General features: G+C 39.3%; 2 protein-coding genes across 2 annotated transcripts; one reads left to right on the top strand and one right to left on the bottom strand.

The window, feature by feature from the left end:
* LOC139132223 (5-hydroxytryptamine receptor 1D-like) lies at positions 1-11,523 on the top strand. Its single transcript, XM_070698613.1, has 2 exons — positions 1-312; positions 10,339-11,523. Exons 1-2 carry the CDS (start codon positions 1-3, stop codon positions 11,521-11,523), a joined length of 1,497 nt encoding a protein of 498 aa, XP_070554714.1.
* Positions 11,524-13,050: 1,527 nt separating this feature from the next.
* Positions 13,051-23,970, bottom strand: LOC139131424 (lactadherin-like). Its single transcript, XM_070697458.1, has 6 exons — positions 23,566-23,970; positions 19,101-19,230; positions 17,527-17,700; positions 15,798-16,015; positions 15,457-15,555; positions 13,051-15,181 (listed from the first exon to the last, which is right to left on the bottom strand). The coding sequence occupies exons 1-6, from the start codon at positions 23,914-23,916 to the stop codon at positions 15,035-15,037; spliced, it is 1,119 nt and encodes a 372-aa protein (XP_070553559.1). The 5' UTR covers positions 23,917-23,970; the 3' UTR covers positions 13,051-15,034.
* Positions 23,971-24,496: the final 526 nt, after the last annotated feature.

Below are 24,496 nucleotides of genomic sequence, written 5' to 3'. Positions count from 1 at the left end.
ATGGATGGCTCCGCTGAAAAAGACCAAGATGGTATATACGTGAATACGACTCCAAGCAGCCAATCTGTGGAGTCAAGCTACCATTTGACCGCTGCGGCTCGGGCATTCCTCGTCGTTACTATGGTACTCTTCTCCGTGACGGCAATACTTGGAAATTTGACTGTGATTCTAGTGGTGGCCCTCACTAAGAAACTTCACACCATAGCTTCTCTGTTCCTCATCAATTTATCAATCAGTGATTTCCTGGTCGGTGCGATAACAATGCCATTTATCGCCGACAATGTCGTGAATGAAAAATTCGTTCACGGAGAGGTGAGTATTTTTGGCGTTTCTCTTCCAGGCGAGAAATAAGTGTACAATCGTAAGTCGAAGTACAGTCAATCAATCAGAGACCGTGTATAAGGCGCAGTGTCACGACAGAGTATATGGCGTGTAGTCATTTTTTGCGATTTTTCGTACGTTTGTGATCTGCCCCATCGCATGCAGTTGACAATCATGCACCTACAATGCCGTGTCTACTTTTGGTTTTACATCGTTTCATGTAATCGAGAATGAGCAATTTATTTTCCTAAAACGGTGCAAAAGTTTTCAGAAAGGGAGTGATAAGGTCTAAAATTGGTCTCAGCTGCCTACTTATAGCTTTCTTAATACATGTAGTTTTAGTCATCCTGTGCCCTGACGTCGTAAAATCATGGTTCTATAAACATCAGACATACGCCTGAAGGCCTCGTTAAGGAGTCGTTTTGTTTAACCTCCCGGCAGTCAATGCATCAAAGTTGACGGATGCCGAGACTCGATGCAGAGACCGGAACGTCTAGTTGTGCTCCGAATTTCTCATTTATATTCCAAGCATTTGTTCGAGACACGTGTACCTAGTGTCTGGCAGATCATAACGAATGTAAGTTGTGGCTCCATTCCCTGTAATTTTGATGCATTGTCCATTGCTTTCATTCTATTTGTAAAAAAAACCACCATTTCCAAAATCATGTCGAAACCCAGATTTTCAACTTGTTAGCAAAGCTAGCCTGTCCAACGTTTCTGTCGGAAACTGAAATTTTAGTCCGGACAAGAATTCATTTTTCAATGATTACATTACACATTTAACGCTAGCGGCTTTGAGTGCTCCAAATTTTCCCGCAAAAATTTGTAGTGCAATAGTTTACCAATTTTTAAGAATTTTTCTGTATTTCTTTATGATTTTGAAGCAAATAGACACCACATTTCTATGGCTACAATTTTTTTATCAAAATTTTAGCAAAAAATGTGAAACAATTTGACTGGAGTATATTTTGTGAAGGCGACAAAAATTAACTTTGGCGCTCAAAGGGTTAACGTGTTGCTTTGTCTATACAACGCTAATTGCTTCGTGTTTCTACGTCCTTGAGGAAGAAGCTGAATAAGATACCGAAAATAAATTTACTTGTTTAATAATAGAAAAAAAAACAATAGTTAAAAATGTAAAGTTGCAGCTATTGCCTCATAAAGTTATGACTTCAAAAAAATTGTGTGTATCTTTAAAGCTCCTTAAGCTGTATTTTTTGGCTATTTTTTCAGAACTTTTGTTTTTAGGTTTCCCTACACTTTGTGCATTGAATCCCTAAACAGTAATTTAATGCCAAGTATTTAGCATATCAACACAACCTATATGAGTATAATCTACATTGTTATTGTTGAAAATTGTATTCAAGTCCGGACTAGAATTCATTTGTAAACAATAAACAATGATCACTACACACATACAAGCTGTGTTGACAAAAAGAATACTCGAAATTTCAGCATGACAAACAGATTAGGGTCAGACACGGTAGTTGACATACAGAAGCAGAATACTGAAAAACTTGCCACAAGTTACAACTTATGTCCCTTTAATGCCCCTGGACTGACATAATGCACAAAATTAGATTCTGAAAGTCTACATGCCAAGTACAAAGTCCTCGGTATGTGTACATTCATTCTCAAATGTAAAATATTTTAATCAAGCTTCGACTAGTAGAAATTTTAATCTCCAGGAAATAAGTAGCCTTCGCCTATCGTTTTCGGGCACTGTCGCTTAATTCAATTGGTAAAATGGACTAAGTGAGATTAAGAAATAGAGAGTCTATGCTTGATTAAAATATTTCACATTTCATATCTGCTATTGGAAATTTTGTTTTTTTTTCAGCTTCAGCTCATCATTGCGTCTATACGGGGTCATCGACCTAATGTTTTTTAAGAAGGCCTCGGTCATTCCCAGAAGCTGGCGTCATTTCAAATGCTAACTGTGCATACATCAGCAGCTATAGCAAAATCCTCGTTCAGACATTTGATGTCTGTATTATGTACATGTCTTGCACTTTATCAACATTTGCGTCAGATATCCGATTCGCACAATTTCTTATGTTGCAAATTTAAAGTATCGATAGTTATCTTTCATTTCTGCTCCAGGACTGTAATAATATTGCTCGCACAAAGAGACAGTGAAGGTGCTCTCTCTCTCTCTCTCTCTCTCTCTCTCTCTCTCTCTCTCTCTCTCTCTCTCTCTCTCTCTCTCTCTCTCTCTCTCTCAAAACAGACAGACACAGACAGGAACACAGACACACAGACAAAAACGTTTTGATCAGTATAGTAATGAAGATTGATCTATTCCACTACATGATATTGGAATGTTGAAATACGGTCCAGTTTGTCAATGGTGGTTTTACAGCTGTATAACACCTCAGACGACTGCTTCTATAGATCTCGGAGAAATTATACATTTCTCTTTCCGTACGGACGACCTTAATTTCGCACATTAGCTGTTTTATAGAATGATCTTGCAATTAATTGTGTTTAGGGACGGCAAACAACATTATTTAAACAGACGGTCAATAGGCGCATATCAGGAACTCCAAGGCCCCCAAAAATATGCATGAACCATTACTTCTCCAGTCTGATCTGTAAAACTAATTACGGTAATAGTGTCATCTGAACACGAGTGGGGAATTAAACAACAACAGACACGACATCTATCGATGGAAATGAGGACGAAGCTTGTTATGTAGCACAAAATGTGTCTAAAGAGTCAAGGTTTGCCTCAAGATATCACAAGACGCACATTAGAGTAATTACGTGCGCTGTGTTTGGAGTCGTCTACACTTCAGTTGACTTGGAAGTAGTACGTAAGGATGAGAACGGCGATTCCTCGTGACGGCAACAATTTTTTCCATTCTTTACGGGTATTGCCCCTAGAGATTAAAAATTGAAGAACAGTTTGGTTTACCAGGTATTTCAGTTGGCATGACGTATGCTGTCGAAAAGGAATATGATTTATTTTGTTAAAATTGAAAAAAAGTGCACGAACCTGATTTGGCGCCTGGTTATTTTTTCTGATTGGGTTAGACTGATTTATGTCGTTTAGAATAGCAGAGAGTGGGCAGTACTTAAATCCGTTCATTAAGTCTATTTGTACAACAATTAATGTAGGTTTAATTACTCTTTGCGATGGCGACTGCGTGTATTTTTACTCTTACTTGTAGCTATGCATCTTTTAAAATTCCTTCGTTTAGCTGATGGAAACGTAAAAATGCGCCTGGAATCATAATTCCATGTTTAATCACTCTCATCTAAAGTCTGAAACGGAAGCAAGATTTTCAGAAAGAATGGGTGTAATTGAACTTTAGGGCGCGTTCATTTATTATAGCCGAGGGTGGGAGGGGCAAGCAAATTCTTCTCGCACCCACGTCGAAAAAAATATAGAACCCTCCTCGTCCATTCAAAAATTTTGGAACCCCAACCCCAGCGCATGCCGTTGCTTGAGGATATTTTGACATTTTGATATTGCAATTTTTTCTATTTGTGTATAAAGTCATCTGAACAGTAACTCTAACTGTTTACAATGCATCTTGTCAGTGTGTCATGTGCATTATTATTGCTGAAAACTATATTCGTTTCTTGATGGGAATTTGATTATCAGCACTAACGATGTAGGACACAAAAATACATCCAATGTCAACAAGTTGAGTACTAGGTATTTCAATACGCTGCGAGAGGTACACCTATGTTGCTGACACATGCAATAAAAACCTGAAAAAAATTGTCAAAAGTCGCAGTTACTGGGCCTTTAATTACACTTATGTAGCAATGAGTATTATTTGGTATGGAATCAGTCTTTGTGTACATACACATATTTATTGACGATCTTTTTTTTCAGTGGATTTAAATTCAATGGCTATCAATATAAATGCCGCGATCTATACATCATATGTTTTGCATGGCATGGGTCAATTTATCAGTAAGCCAATGCCACGTAGCTTATATGATGATCAACACTTATCATAAGATTGTTCACATTAAAATACAAATAACATGTGTATATGAAATAGGTCTTACTCTGAGACACGTCCCCCATTAAGTAAAAATGTTGCGAGTCAAGTATGTTCTATGCAATATTGGCCCTTGTACAGGATGTAGGCTAAGTTGTGTCCCACATGTAAGAATTCCTAATGTGTTTATTAGAAAGCGAACATAGTGCACTTCCTGTATTACCTGAGAAAGATCTGACTTTGATTAAGATCCACCTGGAGTGAAAAATAATTGTCTTATATCATATGTTTTCTGTTACATAAATATTGGCCCCAATGTGGCTAAACCGTGTCTCATGGATAAATACTTTCCAAAGTTTTATTAGAAAGCTGTTGATATTCAAACTTCAATTGAATATAGTGTACTAACTATTATTCTGAATAGATCTTGCTTTGATGCACATCCACCATTGGGTAAAATAATTTTTGTCAAGTATCAAATGTTTGTGCTAAACGGGCGCATAGTGCATCTTTTGGGCAAAGCAATGTCTTGTAGCTTGGAATATTAATTGCGGTCACACAGCGTGCTAAGAACCTGCTATTCCCACTCTGTTTGTAAAAGTACTTGTAAGACAAGTCTGTACATATTTAACAAGACAAGAAGTTAATAAGACAGAAATGTTTACATAATTATACAGACCATAGAGTACCGACTCCAGAGAATGAGAATATACCGAAAATCACCTTTATTTCCAAAAACATACTTGTAACATATTTATGACAGGGGACATTTTAGAAAAAAAGCATTGCCCCTCTTCTGACGCCAATCAGAAAAATGCGCCAAATATTTCGCTAACTTTTTTGTTGGTCTAACTTTGGCTAGGCTGACGTTAACAAGAACACAGCAGTCATAAACATGGCAGAAAAAATCTTTGAATGAAAATTTATGTTTTATCGTTCATTTTCTGGTCTATTCTGATACACGTTGTTGATAAAATAGTACTGTGGTTATATTCAGTCACTATAAATTTCTATCCTTGCTTTTCGAGGGTCCTTCGCTGCCGTCGCAGTATCAGTCAATCAGTATTACATAAGCTTTGTTGACTGTTTCAGAGTCTGACTGAAACTGTTCGATCACACGCTTTATGATCATTGATCAAGCTGTTTGCAATGAATTCGATTCTTATCCAAGCGAGGATAGTCAATCGAGAAATCACAGCGAACAAACGGAAATAGGGCACGCTTCCATTTCACATTATTTCTACACACGCCGTGCTATGATGGTTCGAGGGTACGTCGGTTGTTAGGTGGGTGTATCGCCGCGTAAACCCCACGTCAATGAAATGCTAACAGTTGTTTTATCGTTGCATGAGTTTAAGAGGGTTGGGATGTGTAAACGTACTGGAAATTGTTTTTTTTAATGTTTAATTTTATTAAGAACATTAACGTTAATCACTGAACGATTTTAAGTAGGTAAACATGCATCTAGACAATAATCCTGCCTAAATTTCGAACTGGTTCTATTAGCATGTCGCTATATCAGAAAATATATTTTCATATGATCATGTATATACCTGTAGGTATGTGCAAAGGCTGGATTGATGAATGGGAGGGCGTTTTAAAGATCAAGAGTTTTTGTTGTGTTTTTAAAATGAACATCCTTGTTCTACAACGAAAAAGCATTCCAAAATGACGTGTTCAGCAAGTCAACACAACCTGTATATGATTGTTATGTTGTGCTGTTGACAAGGAAATTCTATCATGTCTGGACTACATTTCATTTGTAAACTGAAGAATAAATACGTGTGCGTGTTTTTCTGAGACAAAGTAATGGAAATAGCATCAAAACGCACAGATATTGCCGTCGCTTCAAGCTCGTGTAAAAGAACTAGACTGAGGACACGTTGTATGCAACCCAAAGATGCAGTGTACTCATTTAGCAAGACGGTCACTCAAAATATAAAGATCCAACAGTTAATAATATTTCATTTATTCTATTGAGTCCGGCTTGCTCCTTTGCCCGTAATTACATGTATTACTGGATAGCCCTAAGTTGTGCTGCTCGTGGGCGTTATATTTTTTTTTTTGAAACGCATACTTTTCGTCTTTGGATACGGAATCATTCGGAACGCTAAAGTCAAGGCACCACGATGGCACTCGTTAATGCCGAGAATCACAACAAGGTTAAATTCAAAGCTGTAATCAAGAGAGAAAGGCATAAGAAGGCGCTACAGGACTAGAGTTCCACTGTCACTGTTGATATGGCAGCAAGGCTGGAATCTGAGCAGTTCCATGCAAACGTCACTGCTCTCCGTCGAATCGTCTCACCTCGAGATGGAAACCCCATTAGCCTACTTATCGCAAAAGACTAATCGGTTAATCGGTCGAACCCAATTTTCGCTCGACAGTATGGGCGACTTACGTGATTTTTAATACATCAACTGGCTGTAATTAAAACACAGATGTACACATAATCGAGGCTAGAAGCGCACCGAACGGTAATTACTGCGCAACCGATCAGACAAACCCGCACAATTTCGGTATCGTGACTGTCCCTGCCTTTTCCATCCATCAAAGCAATAAGATATAATTGTGTTCCTTCAGTTGTAAAATTTAAAGGAGGCAAAGCGGCATCATTAACCGATCCGCAGCCGTTTGTTAGAGACGATACATCCGCACTGCTGGAGATATCCCTAGCAATCAACCGCGTACAGAAGTCACGATGTGTATAGACGAAAATATAACTGGTATATTGCTGTTCTCCCATTATACTTACCGTGGCATAGACGTGTGGGTCCATGGCCGGTTTGATGATGATGATGATGATGATGATGATGATGATGATGATAATGATGATGATGATGATGATTATTATTATTATTATTGATGATGATGATGATGATAACAATATGAGATTGAGATTTGTACACGCATTTGAACTACAAGTTCTCATTTTCAATTTATTTGAAGATATTGACAACAAATAGTATATTTAATATGTATATTTTCTCACTCATTGTGTTCCAATACGAATACTAACCAACGTTAAAAAACGAAGTCCTGTAGTTTTATTGTACTCAGTCTTCTGTTCGTGTTACACAAGACAAGTTGGCGCATCTGTTCTTGAATATTTGTCAGATACCGACAGTACAGCTACCCAACTGCAAAAATGGAACTTCTGACAAACGTCTTGGTTGAAGTTATTTCTACTCCCACGTACACAATTTATGACAAGAAAATTTTTTATGGACTTGCTAAAGACATGATTTTATTAAGACGGACATGAAGACTACAGTGAAATAACTGCAGAGAACGAAAACATACGGATAAGCACCCAGAATATTTTTTTGACATTGTAAACAGGGCTTTTTGACTGGATTGACGATTTTGAAAAATTTGTGGCCCTACCGCTCTTTGCTGTGTGAAAAAACACGATCCCCACTCGCAGTTTTCTGTTTCAGCAATCTGATAAAAATCAGATGTAGAGTACGGCGACGTCTCTGTATTTGCGCGGTATTCTCTTGTTGTCGCCTCTCACAACATCTGACCAACTTTTACAGAAGGTCGCGTTCAAATCTCGCGCTCGGAAGCAGCCAATCAGATTGCACGTTACGCGATCGCGAGGTGGATGCATGGAGGTAGCAGAGGTATAGTATAGTATTGCAATTCTCCGCTACGACTGTCATTCCATGTCACCTTGACGGACGGTATAGCATTCAAAATACTTCGCTACAGACTGTGACGCTACAGACCTCTACGAGTATGGCCGTAGCACTCCCGGGGGGGTACCTGTTCAGAGAAGTGGTAGGGGTGTGCGGCCGCAGGTATAAAACCCAGGGCCCATTTTAGACCTAAAATCCCGTTATTTTAGGACCCCATTTTAGACCTTTATGACCTTTGACCTAGGTCAAAAGTCAAAGCGTCAAAATTTTTAAAACGGAAAAAGCAAGTATTTGCCCCGGCAAAGCCTACCACTGTACCGCGTTTAGGACTATGTTGTTGCTGGCCAAACCATGATTTCAAAAGGAAATACCAAAAAAATTTGATGAAAGAAAATTTTGTCTTTCACCCTCACCGAATTTTGGTCAAGCTTCTACAAATTATCAATTATCTGCAGTTACAGTCTGACTAGTGGGTTTTTTTGAAATTGCAATTCACAACAAACCTCGCTGTTCATCTGTAAAGCAACACTACTTCATGTGGCCATGGTTGACCTGTCTGTCATGATCAATACTAGGAACCACTTTGTTTGGGTATTTTCTATTGGGCAAAAATCTTCCATATATGGAGTTCTGACCAATCAGTGACAGTGTTTGACAACCAAGTCGATATTTACTTTGGCGTAAGCCAGGGGGTCTCTTTAATGGTTCCCCTGCCACAGAAAAAGATATCGATGCTTATAAAGTACAGCTCAGAGCCCTGCGAGCGAGACGGGAACAGACGGTTGAAATTTGTTCTTGTGTGGCACTCAAAAATCAACCCCATTTTAGACCTTGGTTTACAGTGGAATTGATACCCCCATTTTAGACCAAGTTGCTGAAATACCCACCCCATTGGGCGGCACGTATACATATAGGCAAGTAATGGAAGTGACCCCCCCCCCCCCCGGGGTAGCACTGCATAGTGCTTTATGGGAGACTAAGGGATAGACCATTTGATATCCAGCGCGGGTCTGGAAGATTTTCAAAACAAATGTCCCAGCAAAAGTCAATGAAAAAATTACCGGTAATCAGAGAGAGAAAAAAGTTTCGAACAGTGGATCAGGTATGAAAAATGCAACCTCCTAAATCTCCCAACCCCCAGGATATCAAATGTTTCCAAGTTGCAATTTGATATCATATATAAAAGACGTAGCCATGTAAATTCATTCTCTCTAGGGAAATCTTATGAGTTAGAGTTTCAAGGCCATTCCTCGCAATGATTAAGCCCAATAGCTGCGAGTATGTAATAAACCGATCTCAAAATATCCTGAGTTTCAAGAGTTTTCTTCGAATAAGACCTAATAAAGACTGAAAAATGTATAACACTGTCATAAGTGTCAAAAGTAAAATTACAGTAAAGCATGTTGTATGGTCCATCTCATAAGGCTGCAAAACGGTTACACTCACAGCAAACCTATTGCTGAATACCTCAAAGGTCAAAGTACAAGGCATGCCTTATTCACACAGTACATGCTGTCATTCTTCTGTCATTCGATTTGTTGTCATTCGGTCTGTCATGCAGTTTAGTGGTACCGAGGAGGTAGTCTTTTTTTCTATACCTCCATTGTCGATGCTTTTATCCATGTAAATATCCGATCGTTGTTCAAAATCTACAGCGACAAGTACACAACACGACGCACTTTCAAATTTCAGTCTAGAAATTTGTGGCCGCTCGGCTGTCTTGTACACATTGTACAGGAGTGTATAAGTAACAGTAGAGCTGAGCAGCCAAAGTCGTTCACTGGGCGCTGCTCACTGTATGCCCTCCGTACGATGCTGTGTGTTCCCGGCGTAGCTACGGCCTCCCACCACAGCCCTGCTGACAGGCGGAATACACAGCGACCACGGTGCCGATTTGGATCGCGCACGAAAAACTACCTTTTCTAACTACTTTCGGCCGAAATCAATTCGATTCCGATGTATGCCTACCCCAGTCACTCAATCGCTTACTCAGACTGCAAAAAAATGTGGTAACCAGAGAGCTCGGCCAGTACAGTGCCCGCGCCGACCAACTCGGCCAGTGGGAGAGGTCGGCCACTTTAACATATGATTGCGTACATGTTCTCTCCACAGTCAACAGATGCTTTTATACGCATGCCAATTTTAGTTTTTTGATGGTATTTTGTTGATGGTAATTTTTTTTTTGTAGTGAGAGGCGACAGCAAAAGAATACCGCGCAAGTACAGAGACGTCGCCGTACTCTACATCTGATTTTAATCAGATTGCTGTTTCAGATGAACTCCCCTCCCCCCCCCCCCCCCCGATGGATTTTGCCAGCCCATCCCGGCAATGATGACTGCGCGCTCCTTGAGAGAAACATACCATATGACTTTGTGTTCGAGATCTCCTTTTCACTCTTTCTTGTTTTTACATTTCAGATCTGCTGTCAAATACTTGCTTTCTTGACGGTGTTATGCTTTATCAATTCCGTCATCTCGCTGGTTGCCATAGCGATGGATCGCTACTCCGCCATCATCAACTGCCTGTATTACGCCTCGTCGGAGCATCGACGCCGAGCCATCGCCATACTGGTCTGGACCTGGCTACAAGCTTTGGTCTGCAGCTGTTGCCCGGTATTTGGCTGGGGTAGGTACGATTACATTCCAGCCAGATTTGCATGCTCCGTTGACTGGACCGTTAGCCCGAGTTTTACACTCTTCATCCTCGCCACCTGTTTTGTCTTTCCTATCATCGTCTTACTGGTTTGCTATGGGAGGATACTGCGGGTTGCTAGGCAACACGCCCGAAGAATAAGTGATGTGCACATCCAATTGGGAGGAAGTCGACACAGTCTCCCCCCGGCGCCCTCCGCCGGAGGAACCTCAGCGGCGTCCGCCAGGGATAACATCATCACCCCAACGTCTGATGACATCACAAATGCAACGGAGGGAAATGATAACATGTCCGTTACAAGTATGGGTACCGGTGCGATCGACCAAAACACCAGCTCTCTTTTTCGATCGAAGTCTAGAGCCACACGACGCTTGTGTCTCGTGATATCTGTTTTCCTTATCTGTTGGATGCCGTATGTTCTCGTTAACATTTACCATATGATAGCGAAGCTTATGCAGGACGCTGGCGGTACGGGGAATGCTTCGGCCGCTACGATAGCTACGTGGATGGCCGTGATGTCATCATCTCTGAACCCTCTCATTTACGGCTTTGCGAATCGGAAATTTCGCTCGGCCATTGGACGACTCTGTTGCAAGCTACTCCGCAAACACCTAAGAACCAACCGAGTGGAAGAAATCGAGACAATAAGCCGGCGAATGAGTGCTGCGAACATTCCGACGTGGAGGTCGCGGTCAAGTTCTACGGCGTCATCACTGACTAGCGATTGTCGGACCCGGTCCACTCGCGTACCGAGCATTGGCGGGGTGTCGTCTTTCAGTGCGGGTAGCACGAGTCAGAGCTTGGACAGGGCGACGACGTTACGAAGAGATCGCGGGTTACGCGATCAGGATCGCTGCCAGGATACAAAACAGAAGCTATGGCATGGAGAACACCCAGGTTCACAACGACGGGCCAATTTCTTGACGTTCCGAAGCCAGCGTACGGTGTAGGGGAATGCGAGGAGAGACGCCCAAGGACAGTTGAGAGGTCAGACTTGGGATCGTCATCAGTTTTTCAGGCAAACAACCTCCTTGCGGATGAGAGTCTGACGGCGAGCTGTTTGTGCATGCAATCAAACATGGTACCCAGCAATGTGTTCTATGAACAAAGCGAAGAGTCGGAAAAGTATAACTCCCCACGACCAAAACGGAAAAGATCGCGATCGGAGTCGAATGTCGATGTTCGGGTTTTAAGGACACAGCCGATGACTATTAACCTGAAACCGAGAACTAAATGCAGAGATCAAAAGCAAAGTTCCATTCAGTCATATGGACAGAAACAAGTTAATGATACCTCTGCACCGACAACGCCTGCAATAGCTGTAACGATTGTTACAGAACAGAATTCTGACGATACCACTTCTTGAATTCATAAGTATCTCTGTACGTATATATATATATATATATATATATATATATATATATATATATATATATATATATATATATATATATATATATATATATATATATACATACATACATACATACATACATACATACATACATACATACATACATACATACATACATACATACATACATACATACATACATACGCACGCACGCACGCACGCACGCACACATACATACATACATACACACATACATACATACAATCATACATACATACATACATACATGCATGCATGCATGCATGCATGCATGCATGCATGCATGCATGCATACATACATACATACATACATACATACATACATACATACATACATACATACATACATACATACATACATACATACATACACCTTCATGTGCACATATAAGATATTATTATCCCAAAACTTGAAACTTGATGAAAATTTCATTATTTCCTCGGTTAAAGGTGTACATTCAGAAATTTTGTTTTGTTAGCTCTCTGATAAAATGTCTACATGTATCTCATGTTTCCAATGTTGCAGATATCTGCCAAAAGCGTGTAAGTATGTCTCAGTCAATGAGATATGTTGGTTCCACGTCACGCTACGTGAACCAGAAATTTATACGCCATGACCTTCCCGCCACAATGACTTAATACAAAATATTGACTTGATCTCCATGTACAGGCGCAGGCTATGAAGAGATCTGGAGATAATAGGCTTGTTCGTCGCCATATTGGTCAACCACGTCTGTATAATTAAAAGCACATTCATATGAAGGACCCGTAACAACACGGTTAACCTAGCAAAACTTGAAAATGACTTAGGCTGTATATAAACAAATACCGAAAAGTACAATATTACTCGGTTGGCAAAAATGGTCGCAAGTGTTAGTCTTACGCCCTCTTGCGACTAGTACTGCTTCAAAAACCAGCGCACATTGTTGTTCACTCGGGACAGACAGAGTGGCGAACAAAAAAGTGGTTTCAGATAACTCAAAACTATAATTTTAATACGCACTTAAAATCCGTGAAAGTGATATAATTTTATGCGAAGTAAATCGCAGACCGTGAACCGATAAAGTAAGCTAATTATCAGGCGCTTGTTGTCGAAGTTTATATATTTATTTACACAACTTATATATTGATACACTTCCAGTATTACATAAATATATCATCAAATATATCATCAAATGTATCATCACACTGATATGTATGTATGTATGTATGTATGTATGTATGTATGTATGTATGTATGTATGTATGTATGTATGTATGTATGTATGTATGTATGTATGTATGTATGTATGTATGTGTACCTATCTATCTACCTATCTATCTATCTATCTATCTATCTATCTATCTATCTATCTACCTATCTATCTATCTGGAAAATCTTGGCAAAAGTGTTTTACATCGCGTAAATTTCCAGAATAAAACTTATCGTGCAGAGTAAAGTTTTTGATGCCATTGTACAGTTTTCTGCTAGTAGTTACACAACAACATATGCAATGGTTGACGGTCACTTCTCTGGGTTCTCAAAAGTGCATGGGCGACAAAGAAATAATAGTCAACGTGCAACTGGCAGAGTGAAAAATTTGAACATTTAACGAATTTCAGATAAACTTCACGCATTCTTTTACCTTGAATATTTGAAAAGACTTCTTTTGCATGTCATTAAGAACAGCAAAATCTATGTATAGGTACCTGCCACGATTACACACTGAATACCAGACTTTCTAAAAGGCCGAAGAAATAGAAAACGCGCTACAGTCAGAAGAATGGTACGAAATGTCTTCAAGAGTCGCAGCTGTTGTCTCATATCAGAATGCCGTAGATCATGAACTACTTTTGTGGGGCAATCTGCTTTACCTCTCTGGTATGTGATCAGTAGTTTCAACTGGATCATGTCGCACCATTACCAATTCTGCTATCTGTGCTGTATTCCTCTGTGATACGTTGACCGTGTTGGGTCGGGATTGAGCTATTTGACCTCTTCAGGGCCAGCTGCTTTCCAATAGCCATGGTCATAAAATAAAAACACCTTTGAGGGCGACATTCGTTGTGCCTTGTAGCATGTTGTTACCAAGTCTATTTCTTAAGATTGATTTCAGGTCTTCCAAACAAGTGGCAGCCTTCTCAGGCCGCGCATTTCTTGTGTACAATGCCAGTGAACCGTCTGCAAAGTACGCAGGTTGTGAAAATGATGGAGCAAAATGTGCTCTTTCTTCTCACAAACACACAAAAAAACACTAAGAGCTCGAAGTTACTGATACATTTCTTTTAACATCAATTGACATTGGTTGTTTCAACCCATCGTTAATATATTATTTTATTTGCTGCTGGTCGTTTACCAATGTTGTAGTATTTATTGCCTTATCATCGTTACTTTCAAGTTAGTGCGAGGGTTTTGAAAAATCTTTAATATTACTTTCTCCGCATCTAAATAGGATTACAGTTTTAATACAAGCAATATATCCAGCAGTGCTTTGGATCATGGCATTGACGAAAATGATTAATTCTCTGTCAACTGTAAGATTAAATCTTTGTTAACTAAAATGTTCGGTGTATCTACGAATATCTGTGTTCTATCTGTCAAACCGCCTTCTTGTACATCCCTCTAAACCATGCCGAAAAACCCAGTATCCAACGTGTCAACACGATCTACTTGTGCTAACAACTCACTTTTAATCCGAACTAGAATTCATTCGTCAACATCAAGATTGCAAAGGGTACACAGTGAATTGTGTTGGAAAAACTAACATAATATTGTGCTTTGTGATATAATATCAAAAAACGGATGTTGGATTACACATTTCAGTAAGGTGCCCGTCTAATTCAAATTATATACAGGTAGACAATTTCCACATGAACACCTTTCTATTCCTTCATTGGATTAAGACTCAGGTTTCAATTCAAGGTTCAGTGTTAGAAGTACGAGTCAGTCACAATCAAGTGGACGCCAGGCACAGTCACAATCAAGTGGACGCCAGGCAGTGTTCAGCAAAGGGTCATAGTACTCTCTATGGATGCAGAGGTTCCAGTGATTGTTAAGGCTGCCTCTTCCTCTCAGTGTTTCAACATGTCTATCCAGTACAAGCATACATCTCGACTCTCATTGACATGTGGCTGTACCACCCTTGAACTACAAACCGCGTATAACGTGCAACGTATGACTTCGTTCCCAAGGTTTGGTAAACTACAGTATTCCTGTCCCAGTTGGCGGAGAAGACCTGAAACATGGTATCATGTGAAATACATGATTTACGACAAACTTGACCTACAGACAGTAAAAAGTAGAGCGCATAAAACCAGACTAAAAGCTATATTTTGCCCCGACTGACCATCTTATCGTCGATTACATTTAGTCTTATTATTTTAATGCCCTATTTGTAGTATTTCATTATACGGTAACCTCTAGAATTATAGAAATGAAATTCACTATATTTGAACTCCACCTCTGGGATTGGATCATTAATCTTTGTAGATTATGCTTATGATTACAAACCTTGTCGTGGCCGTTGTCATCTTTTACGTATGTCCAGCCATTAGGGTAATAGTGGTATAACTTGTAAGACGTGACCCATTGGTTTGCATCACCTCTTCCCTACAGAAAGAAAGAAAGAGAGAGAGAGAGAGAGAGAGAGAGAGAGAGAGAGAGAGAGAGAGAGAACTAAAGTTTTATAAATCAATAAGAGTACGTGATTTATGTGGAATGACATTGTTCAAGTAAAGCGTTCGATCAAACTAAATAATCAAAAGGGTAACAGGTAACAATTTTGATGGCAGTGGTGAAAGGTTTTTAAATGTGGAGACAAACTTCCACATGCCGTGTCCACAGTCGCTTACCTGCGTTGCCACTTGTGTAACCATTCTGGCTGAGCCAATGTCGACCTGCAGCCACTGTCCAACCGAATTGTGCGCCGAGCACCAAGCCCAGGACCCTCCACCCTGATAGTATAGACGACCTTGGTACGACATGTGGTTTCCGTTGTAGTTGCTGCTGGCCGTGATCTGGGAATTGGGTATGTTATAGTTTTGGCAGCCCGCGGCAACACTGCTGCACACTGTAGTGGAGGTAAAATGAAGCAGAAAAGTGAAACTACTGAAGTTTGCTGTTGATAAGTGGCAGCAAGACGAGAAATTGATCAACACTGAGTTGATTTTGGAAGATCGACACGACACAATTTTATGGCTAATGATACTCTGCGAAATAGCGAATTGGCGAAATGTCGGAATGACGATTTTTTTCAAATTGCAAAATGAAGAAAAAAGATACTAAACTTACACATGGAGAAATTACCTGCCACCTAGAGTATGCTTTATAATCGATGTTAAGCCGAATACCCGGGTGCACACTGCAATCTGCACGGTGGATTCCAAAACCCATGTGTATGCCGTGCAGGTTGGAAATTTACAGAGTTTCATCTGAATAAAGTCAAATTCAGTGAATCTGCACATGTTTTGATTCTCAACATCGAAGTTTAGCACCGAAAGACCGATAAATTCGGCGAAATCGCGCGATCGCGAACCCGGAAGTTGACAGTGCACAAAACTATGTAAGCTTATACCTCGAGGCTTAGGGACAGACCATTAGATCTTGGGAGGGGGATAGTCACGATCGGATTGTGAAAAAAAATTTTGTACGACTGAACATTTCAAATTTTATTTTTTTTCAAATGAGAATAGATGTGCAAATTATTTTTCTGAGTCTTGCAGATTTATTTCACTCCATTGTGTTCTAAATATTTTGTTTATTTTGCAATGTAGTGTGAAGATTGTTCCCCCAAACTTTCTGTTCTGAATTTTTTTCCGTTTCTGACCACCCCCTCCCAATATCTAAAGATTCGTCCCTTAGATCTCTTGTACCATGATATAAATGTTTTGCGCCAGCGTGCACGCGTACACGTAGTTTGGCAGGAGTATGCGATAAAACGGCGGCCAAACAAATAAACTAAACCGACAATGGTATCATCGCTAATAAGTGCCATTTCTTTATGCTGCAAAACACATGCCAGTAATAAACTTGTTGTGGTCGAAATACTTTTCATGTGACAGAAAATGACTTTGGTCAGTTTGAAAAAACATATGCCAGCTGTTTGTTCAGTTACTAGAGACTGATTCTGATTCCGAGGCCAATTTCAGCGATGTTCAACATGGCGTTTTACAGGCAATGTTGTACAGCGTACTTGTAACAGTAGGAGACGATTATAAAGCATACTCTAGGTGGCAGGTAATTTCTCTGTGTATAGTGTCTTTATATTTTCATTTTGCTGTTCGGAAAAAATCGAAAATCGTGATTTCGCCATTTCGTCATTTCGCCATTTCGCAGATTATCATTGGCCCCTTTTTATCATGCCAATTTCGACCGGAAATGCTGCAGCGTTAGTGCAAGGAAATGTAATAACCGATTTTAAGAGTTTGTTCAATTTGACTGTCACGTGATCACGTTATTGAAAGACGCCCTGGCACCAAACGTTTTGGGCATAATATTTTGTTTCAAATGCGTGTAAAGAGTTAAAACGGCCGCAGCAATGCATTGTGGAATAAACAGGAAAAAGACCATTGGTCTACTTACTGGTGCAGGACGGCGTGGCGCTCCACGACCCGGTAGTACACGTGACCGTACTGGATCCAGCCAGGTTGTACCAATCATTGCAGAGTATCTGTATCTGAGTACCGCTGGCCACCGGCCATGAGTAAGATCCACTGATATGTGCATTGGATGGCACACTTGGCGAGTAACATTTGGCTGTGAAAATAATGTTTTTCATAAAATTTGCATAAGATGTTAAACGAGCTTTGACACGAAACATCACGTGACTCAGTAACTGAAACCGCCAGGGAGAGCACTGCCCTTTGTCGATATTGAAAAGAATCGACAGGAGAATTATGTAGAATGACCTTTCATGTGCAAACAGTGATCATATATGTTTAGTCACTGGTGCATCAAGTTATAAACCGAGAAAAAAACTCATTTAAAAAGGAGACAATATTCCGAATTTAGGCCAGAATTAAATGCAAACAGTATAATACATCGCTCTGCAATTGAGAGAACATCAAGTTATTTTAAATTCTTATATTTTTGTTGAGCTAAATGTTAACCATATATGAATTGAAAATGCTCCCTAGTTTCGGTATATACTGCAGTTGTCTATGAATTTAAAGTTTTGCCACATGTGTGCAACTTCATTGAAAGTGTTATAATCAACATCATGAACAATTTTCACCACAGATTAGTTTAAAAGGTCATTAAGTATATAAATATGCAATAAGCTGAAGTGAAAATGCTAAATTTATTTGACTGCTGTCATTGTATCACCACTTAATACAGCAAGTGTGTCTTTGTTCAAGTCCTTCAAGCTATGAAAAAGTATCTCAACTTGGCCCACAACTGCTCCATTTTATTTTGTGATTGATTATGAATTACGTTTGAGCTGTAAAGTTACGTATATATATGCCAAACTGAAAGCTCATTAGATATACAAATTATGAATTAGCTGACATGAAAATGCAAAGTATCTTTCACTTATACAACATAATTGTCTCATCAATACACATAGCAAGTTTCATAAGCTATTTTAGAGTCCTTCCAGTCTAATATCCCTAATTTGGAAAGTTGGTTAAATATTCAAATTAGTAACTTGTTGACGTAAAATGCTAACAACTGACATTGATATTTTATCATATTTCTTCAATATAAATATAAGGTTTCATCGATTTTGATGAAGTCAATCAAGATATGTCCCTAATTAGAAAAGTTCATTAAATGTGCACATTAGTAATGATATATCTTACAAAACCAAAACGGACTTTGGTAATATTATGTCATAGTATCTACAATATACATAGCAAGTTACGTCAACTTTGGTAGAGTCAGTTCAGATAAGCATCCCTAATAGGAAAGTTCATTAAATATGCAAATTATAATTAGCTGAAATAAAAATGCTAATATATATATATATATATATATATATATATATATATATATATATATATATATATATATATATATATATATTTATTTATTTATTTATTTATTTATTTATTTATTTATTTATTTATTTATTTTTGCAAACAGGAAGTGATTCGAGCACTTAAAACTGTATCTGCAGTCACTGTGGCGGTAGCGCATGTTTACAATGATCTTACCTGTCTCACAGTCATATCCTTCATAGCTCACGCTACATGTGCATTCGTAGTACCGTGAACTGCCGTCACAGATTTCGTGGCAAGTTGCTCCGTTCTTGCAAGGGTTATCTTTGCAACCTCCCAGGGAATCCTGATCAAAACAGGAAAAATAGTTTACGAAATTCACAGAAAGGAATTTGTTAAAACAATTTTTCACATCAAAGTTCAAGAAGTTGATGGTCAGTGCCAACACATGACGGTATTAATATCCATGAAAATGTGACATTCAAAAATTGCATTTTGGTTAGCATCCTTAATTACTAAACATTTTTTGGTGATATTCCAATAAAAATATTGGGTAGCCAGTTAGAGTCTCTCAAAACCATCGAATGCATTCACAAACATATGGAAACGTGGCAGTATCGGCAACCTATTTTTTACTGTTTCATAGATGCACTGAAATGTTCGTAAAATAGTGTTAGAGAGAGGTGTTAGTCCAGCAGCCGCAAAGATTCGTCGATCAAGGCGCTCTCTACCCACCCCCCCCCCCCAACCCCCCGCCCTTTTTAGGGGAGCGTAGAGAGCATCCTCGAGCTACAGAGCTTTTCAGTCTATCAGTCCAGTTGTCCAAAAAGAAAACTCTTGAGGTCATGTTCACAAAGCAGTTCACTGATTTCGCGCCTCCGTTGCACGGAACACGATTGGAACTATTTTGGGATAATTGGATTTTTATATTTTTCAAATTTCTCAAAAGTGTTAGGTGCCGTATAGCTGAATGTTGCGATATCACAAATTACTCATAAAAACAATTGTGTAATGCAAAAAAAAGCGGATGAGATTACATTTGTAGATTAAATCGACATTACTTCATCATCCAATTATCCAAAATTAGTTCCAATCGTGTTACAGGGATCATTTTTTGTGTTCATCGTTATCCGAGTAGAAATAATTAATCAATTCTTAACATCTCAAGTGATATTCCCATACAGCTGTTGGCTCGACTGGTCTACTGAGAGGCGAATATGTTCTTTGTTGGCAAAGGAGCACTAGTTTCTATGCCATGTTTTAAAGTTTCTCAAGCTTTAACATCAGTACTGCACATTACAGGATGACCAAGAGATAGTGCTGCGCAGGCGCAATCGTCCAAAATGCTCGACAGCCGACGTACTTGATTACGAAGCAGCTGACGGAGTAAAGGTCTATGACATCGCGATTAATCAATTATTAAAAACCATGCCCATCGAGAACCTGTAATATTTGAATACTTATACCATACCCATCTCCAAAAATACAAAGTGATTATCAAAGGATAACATATTTTCTCTTTATCACACAAGTTAAGGCATATGATATGAGAGAGGCGCCAGAAAGAACTGATAGATTTCAGAGTTCTGTCTGTGTTATCGGTGTATGCAATTCTTTGACGTACTCGATAAAATTGATCTCGAGATGTTCACTCGAAAGCTGCTGTGATTAATAGAATTTCACACCCCCAAGGACCTTGGATCAGATTTCTCACACTCGTTGGGGATATTTTGTCTCACACGAGCCTGCGGCTCGTGTGAGACAAAATATCCTCAACGAGTGTGAGAAATCTGATCCCAGATCCTTGTTGTGTGAGATTCTTTTTCTAACATGACCACAAAATGCGTTAAATTCACATTGGACACGTTCAACATTATCCAAAATCGTGACAACTCTGTCGTCTGCCACTGTACTCTGACCCGCTTACTTTGTAGTTCCGGTCCGTGTGTTACTCGTCGTGCCATTGGATAACATGTTGCGCGTGGAAGGAAACAGACTGTCTATCATCCAATCAGAGCTCGTGTAATATTTACTTCAGAGTGTGGGACAATTTCTGAGAGTGTGGGATCGATTTTTCCACATCGTCGATCCCACACTCCCAGCGTCCAGGAATGTGAGAATTTTCTTTCTTCCATAAGGCTTCTATTTAATCATGCGTACTTCTAAACACTGGTTGTGATCCTCTGCAGTGTAATACATTGACACATATCTCCAGCAGACTGGGCCGGAACTACTCCGAAGTACTCACAAAACAAGGTTGAAAGATTTTGTCCTGGCTTTCATGTTGAAGAGCAGTTAATTAGTTTAAATTTCGAATTTAAAGTTTAATATGTAAACAGGTAAAAAGGTAAAACTGAAAAATACACTATGCATCTATGAAATATGACGCAATCATTGACATTGACAAAGTAATAACTATCAACTGGTCAATTAGGAATGTCGAACTGTTCTTCAAAACTCGCTTCTTGAAGTGAATGTCTTATCTACTGGTATTAAGCACGTCAAGTGGACCTGTCTTCACGTCTTTATGTTTACTCCAAATATATTTTCTTTGAGTAACGCAATCTAAGGGATGCCAATTATTCCATCGATTAAACTCATGGTTTTATCTCGGTACATCGATGTTGATGACGCTGATATTTATTGAGCCTCAGTGTATTGAGTTTTCCTAGTCGCAAAAAAGATTTGGAAATATTTTCCAGTTGAGAATGAGACGGTCGCCAAAGCAAAACGTAGTCTTGACGTTTGTTTGGGTAACTCTAGCTCCAAACGTCAGGGTATGAAATTAAAGTAGGTAAAATCCAAATATGAACGCCTTCAGAAAGATAAAAGTAATATGTGAATGCTCTGTTTCACGAGATGTCCTGCGATCGGATTTGAACTAAGTGAGAAGTGTACAATTTTCTCTGTTTGTCCTATTTTAGCTCTAATATTTCCAATTTCAAGGCCTCAATTTTCCATTCTTCGTCTCTACTGAAAACAACCCATGTTGCTCAGCTCACGCCGTATCCGTTTTCACTGGAGAAGACGCACTTCGTGCATATGCTTTACACAAATTTACATGTGCTCCCTCTGAAGTTAAGTATTGTCAGGTTGATTGTTGATTGCGCCTTCTCATTTGTCTGTCTAAAAATATCTGCATATGCAAATATACCACTTAAGAGGTCAGTTAGCTCGCTCTTCATCAATTATTAATTAAAAAGGCAATCAAAGTGTCATTTAAGAACGCATATAAACATTCATACCCACTCATCAAAAAGTGTTGCATGATTTTTGAAAGACTACTGAATGTCAACTGTGGAAAAGTCTTCTAATGAAGTGAATAATGTCAAGAAAAACATTTTCCTGAGTGTGGCATTATTCAGAAGGCTCGCAAACAGATCAATAAAATCGGTTTTGTGTGCGTAAAGATACGATTTACACTAGTAGTTCCTCCATTAGATTTCTTAATTGTCACGTTTTTGAAAGTTTGAACACCGAGATTGTGTCGTAGTGGATAATCAGCCACAGAGTATACACGCATGTAAATTACTAAAGAACATGCTAGAACATTTGGTGTGTCATGTTATGTTAGATTTAGAAAATATAGAGGAAAGAACAGAAAAAGACAGCGTTACGGTACAAGTAGGTTATATCATTGATAAAGAAAGTCTCTCTCTCTCTCTCTCTCTCTCTCTCTCTCTCTCTCTCTCTCTCTCTCTCTCTCTGTGCCTTAACACGCTTGGTTTTCCTTCTGCTGTCTAATCTTGTCCTTTATCCGTCCGTCACTACCCTTGTCTCGAAGTTAATGATATGCAGCGTTGCCGGAAGGTAAAGTGTGCCTCTACAGATATAGACTTTGTGAGACTACGTCATTAGAACCAAATTTGACTTGACATTCATCACCATTACATGCAATACCTCTGGATGGTACAATCTTGCTTTAAGTAATGCTAATCTCGAAAAAAGTGTTAATTCGAGAAGTTTTGGTTATTACCGATGCAAAGTTGAGAATAAGAATGAAGGTGATATTGTGCAAGTTTTGAGAACATGGAGACAAACTACCGAACATTTACTGATCAAATATCGTAAATTCAAAATGGCCGACGTACCTTGTATTTTCGATTTATTTTCTCGGCAGGCCTCAAAACGAGTCAAGACAAGTACGAAAAAGTGTGCACGAGGCAATTTTTCCTTAAAATTGTCTTTGAAATAACAAGACTAAAGAAGACACAAAAAACGAAACAACGCAAAACAGTCACTTTTCCTCGCATACTAATTGTGAAAGGAGTCAAGAATAATAGTAAAGATACAGATACACGTCGTATTACATAAGCTAAATCATTGCTAATATTTCTGCATCCTCTATTCCACGTTTTTGATATGATTGAACGACTAGCGAGGCGAACAGAATCGCCTAAACCTCACAAGAGGGCGACAAAACTTCTGAGTACACCATTTTACAATGTATAAGGTCAGGAAAAGGCGAACTACTTTTTCTATATATGCGAAGTTCTACGGATGTGGCTGTATGATATGAACTGCATATGTAATGAAGTTTATTAAGCATCCATCAACTAATTATTACATGTTCGTTCAGGATATTTAGATAATTGGTAATTTAGATAGACTTTTTTCTCGTCCCTTAACATTCGCATATGAACGTTATTCCGTAGTACGGGAGCGACTTTTTAACGCTTACCGTCTGCGTTGACGCCAACTCTCTGTACACACCTCCGTCCAACAGAGTGAATTCAGACATTTCCGAAACTGTTCCTTCGTTCATCTGGCACATTAGCTCGTGCTTCCAGAAGTTCACCGATTCGCACGCGTCGAGCTTCGTGCACTTCGTGACGCACTCTCCAAGGCTCCTTGCCGTCGCGTTCTCGTAGTTTGCCCCGAGGTAGATGTACCCGATCTCGTGTTTCTCGATGGGTACCATGTAAGATGCCCGGTGACAAGACAGCCTGACGTTGGTGAAGTCGTCCTCTTGATTACCGATGGCCGACCAGATGAGGCAAGCTGCAATGGTTACACAGGTGACAAGTGACATACTTGCATAGCCAGTAACCTGCTGTGGATGTTTGGTCGGAGCAAATTACACCGATTGCAAGCTTTCTGAGCAATCTTCAAGTGATAACCAAACTAGCTTTATCCAACAAGAAGACAACACAGTAGAATCCTTGTATGACGTAGGTCACACAGTGTGATCAATAAAAAGATATTACAAAGGAGTCCACCTTTTCATACATGTCATAGACTTTGAATAATTAATGATATTTATAAAGAAATCGACCCCGTTCGTCTCCACTGTGCCTCGGTGGAGCGATACAGTACTTAAAGTTTACAAATTTTAAATAACTTTTACAAATGGGTCAAATATGAAGTTGTACACCAAAAGATCTGCTGAAAACTATAGCTCCTACTGAACCAGCTAGACATGATACACTTTTGTGTAAAGTTTAGGAACAAACAACTAGCAGTTGACAGGGGTGAATACAGGGGCGTTCGGCATTTGAATGTAACTTTATTTTTCTTGCCACAGCTAGGGAAGCCATATTCCTGCGAGCATTCATCTCACGGAACCGGTACTCTTAACTGTAACTTAAGATCTATATACGAATATCTTTGTT

The sequence above is a fragment of the Ptychodera flava genome, chromosome 4 (assembly GCF_041260155.1).
Source record: "Ptychodera flava strain L36383 chromosome 4, AS_Pfla_20210202, whole genome shotgun sequence".
In the NCBI taxonomy this organism is placed as follows: domain Eukaryota; kingdom Metazoa; phylum Hemichordata; class Enteropneusta; family Ptychoderidae; genus Ptychodera; species Ptychodera flava.
This window is presented reverse-complemented; position numbering and strand designations above follow the sequence as displayed.

Excerpts from the sequence above, each read along its gene's own strand:
- LOC139132223 (XM_070698613.1), top strand. The coding sequence starts at position 1 with ATGGATGGCTCCGCTGAAAAAGACCAAGATGGTATATACGTGAATACG. Across the intron at positions 313-10,338 it reads AAAAATTCGTTCACGGAGAG|ATCTGCTGTCAAATACTTGC; the intron begins GTGAGTATTTTT and ends TTTACATTTCAG.
- LOC139131424 (XM_070697458.1), bottom strand. The coding sequence starts at position 23,916 with ATGTCACTTGTCACCTGTGTAACCATTGCAGCTTGCCTCATCTGGTCG. Across the intron at positions 19,231-23,565 it reads AGTTGGCGTCAACGCAGACG|GATTCCCTGGGAGGTTGCAA; the intron begins GTAAGCGTTAAA and ends TGTTTTGATCAG. Across the intron at positions 17,701-19,100 it reads AGGATATGACTGTGAGACAG|CCAAATGTTACTCGCCAAGT; the intron begins GTAAGATCATTG and ends TTATTTTCACAG.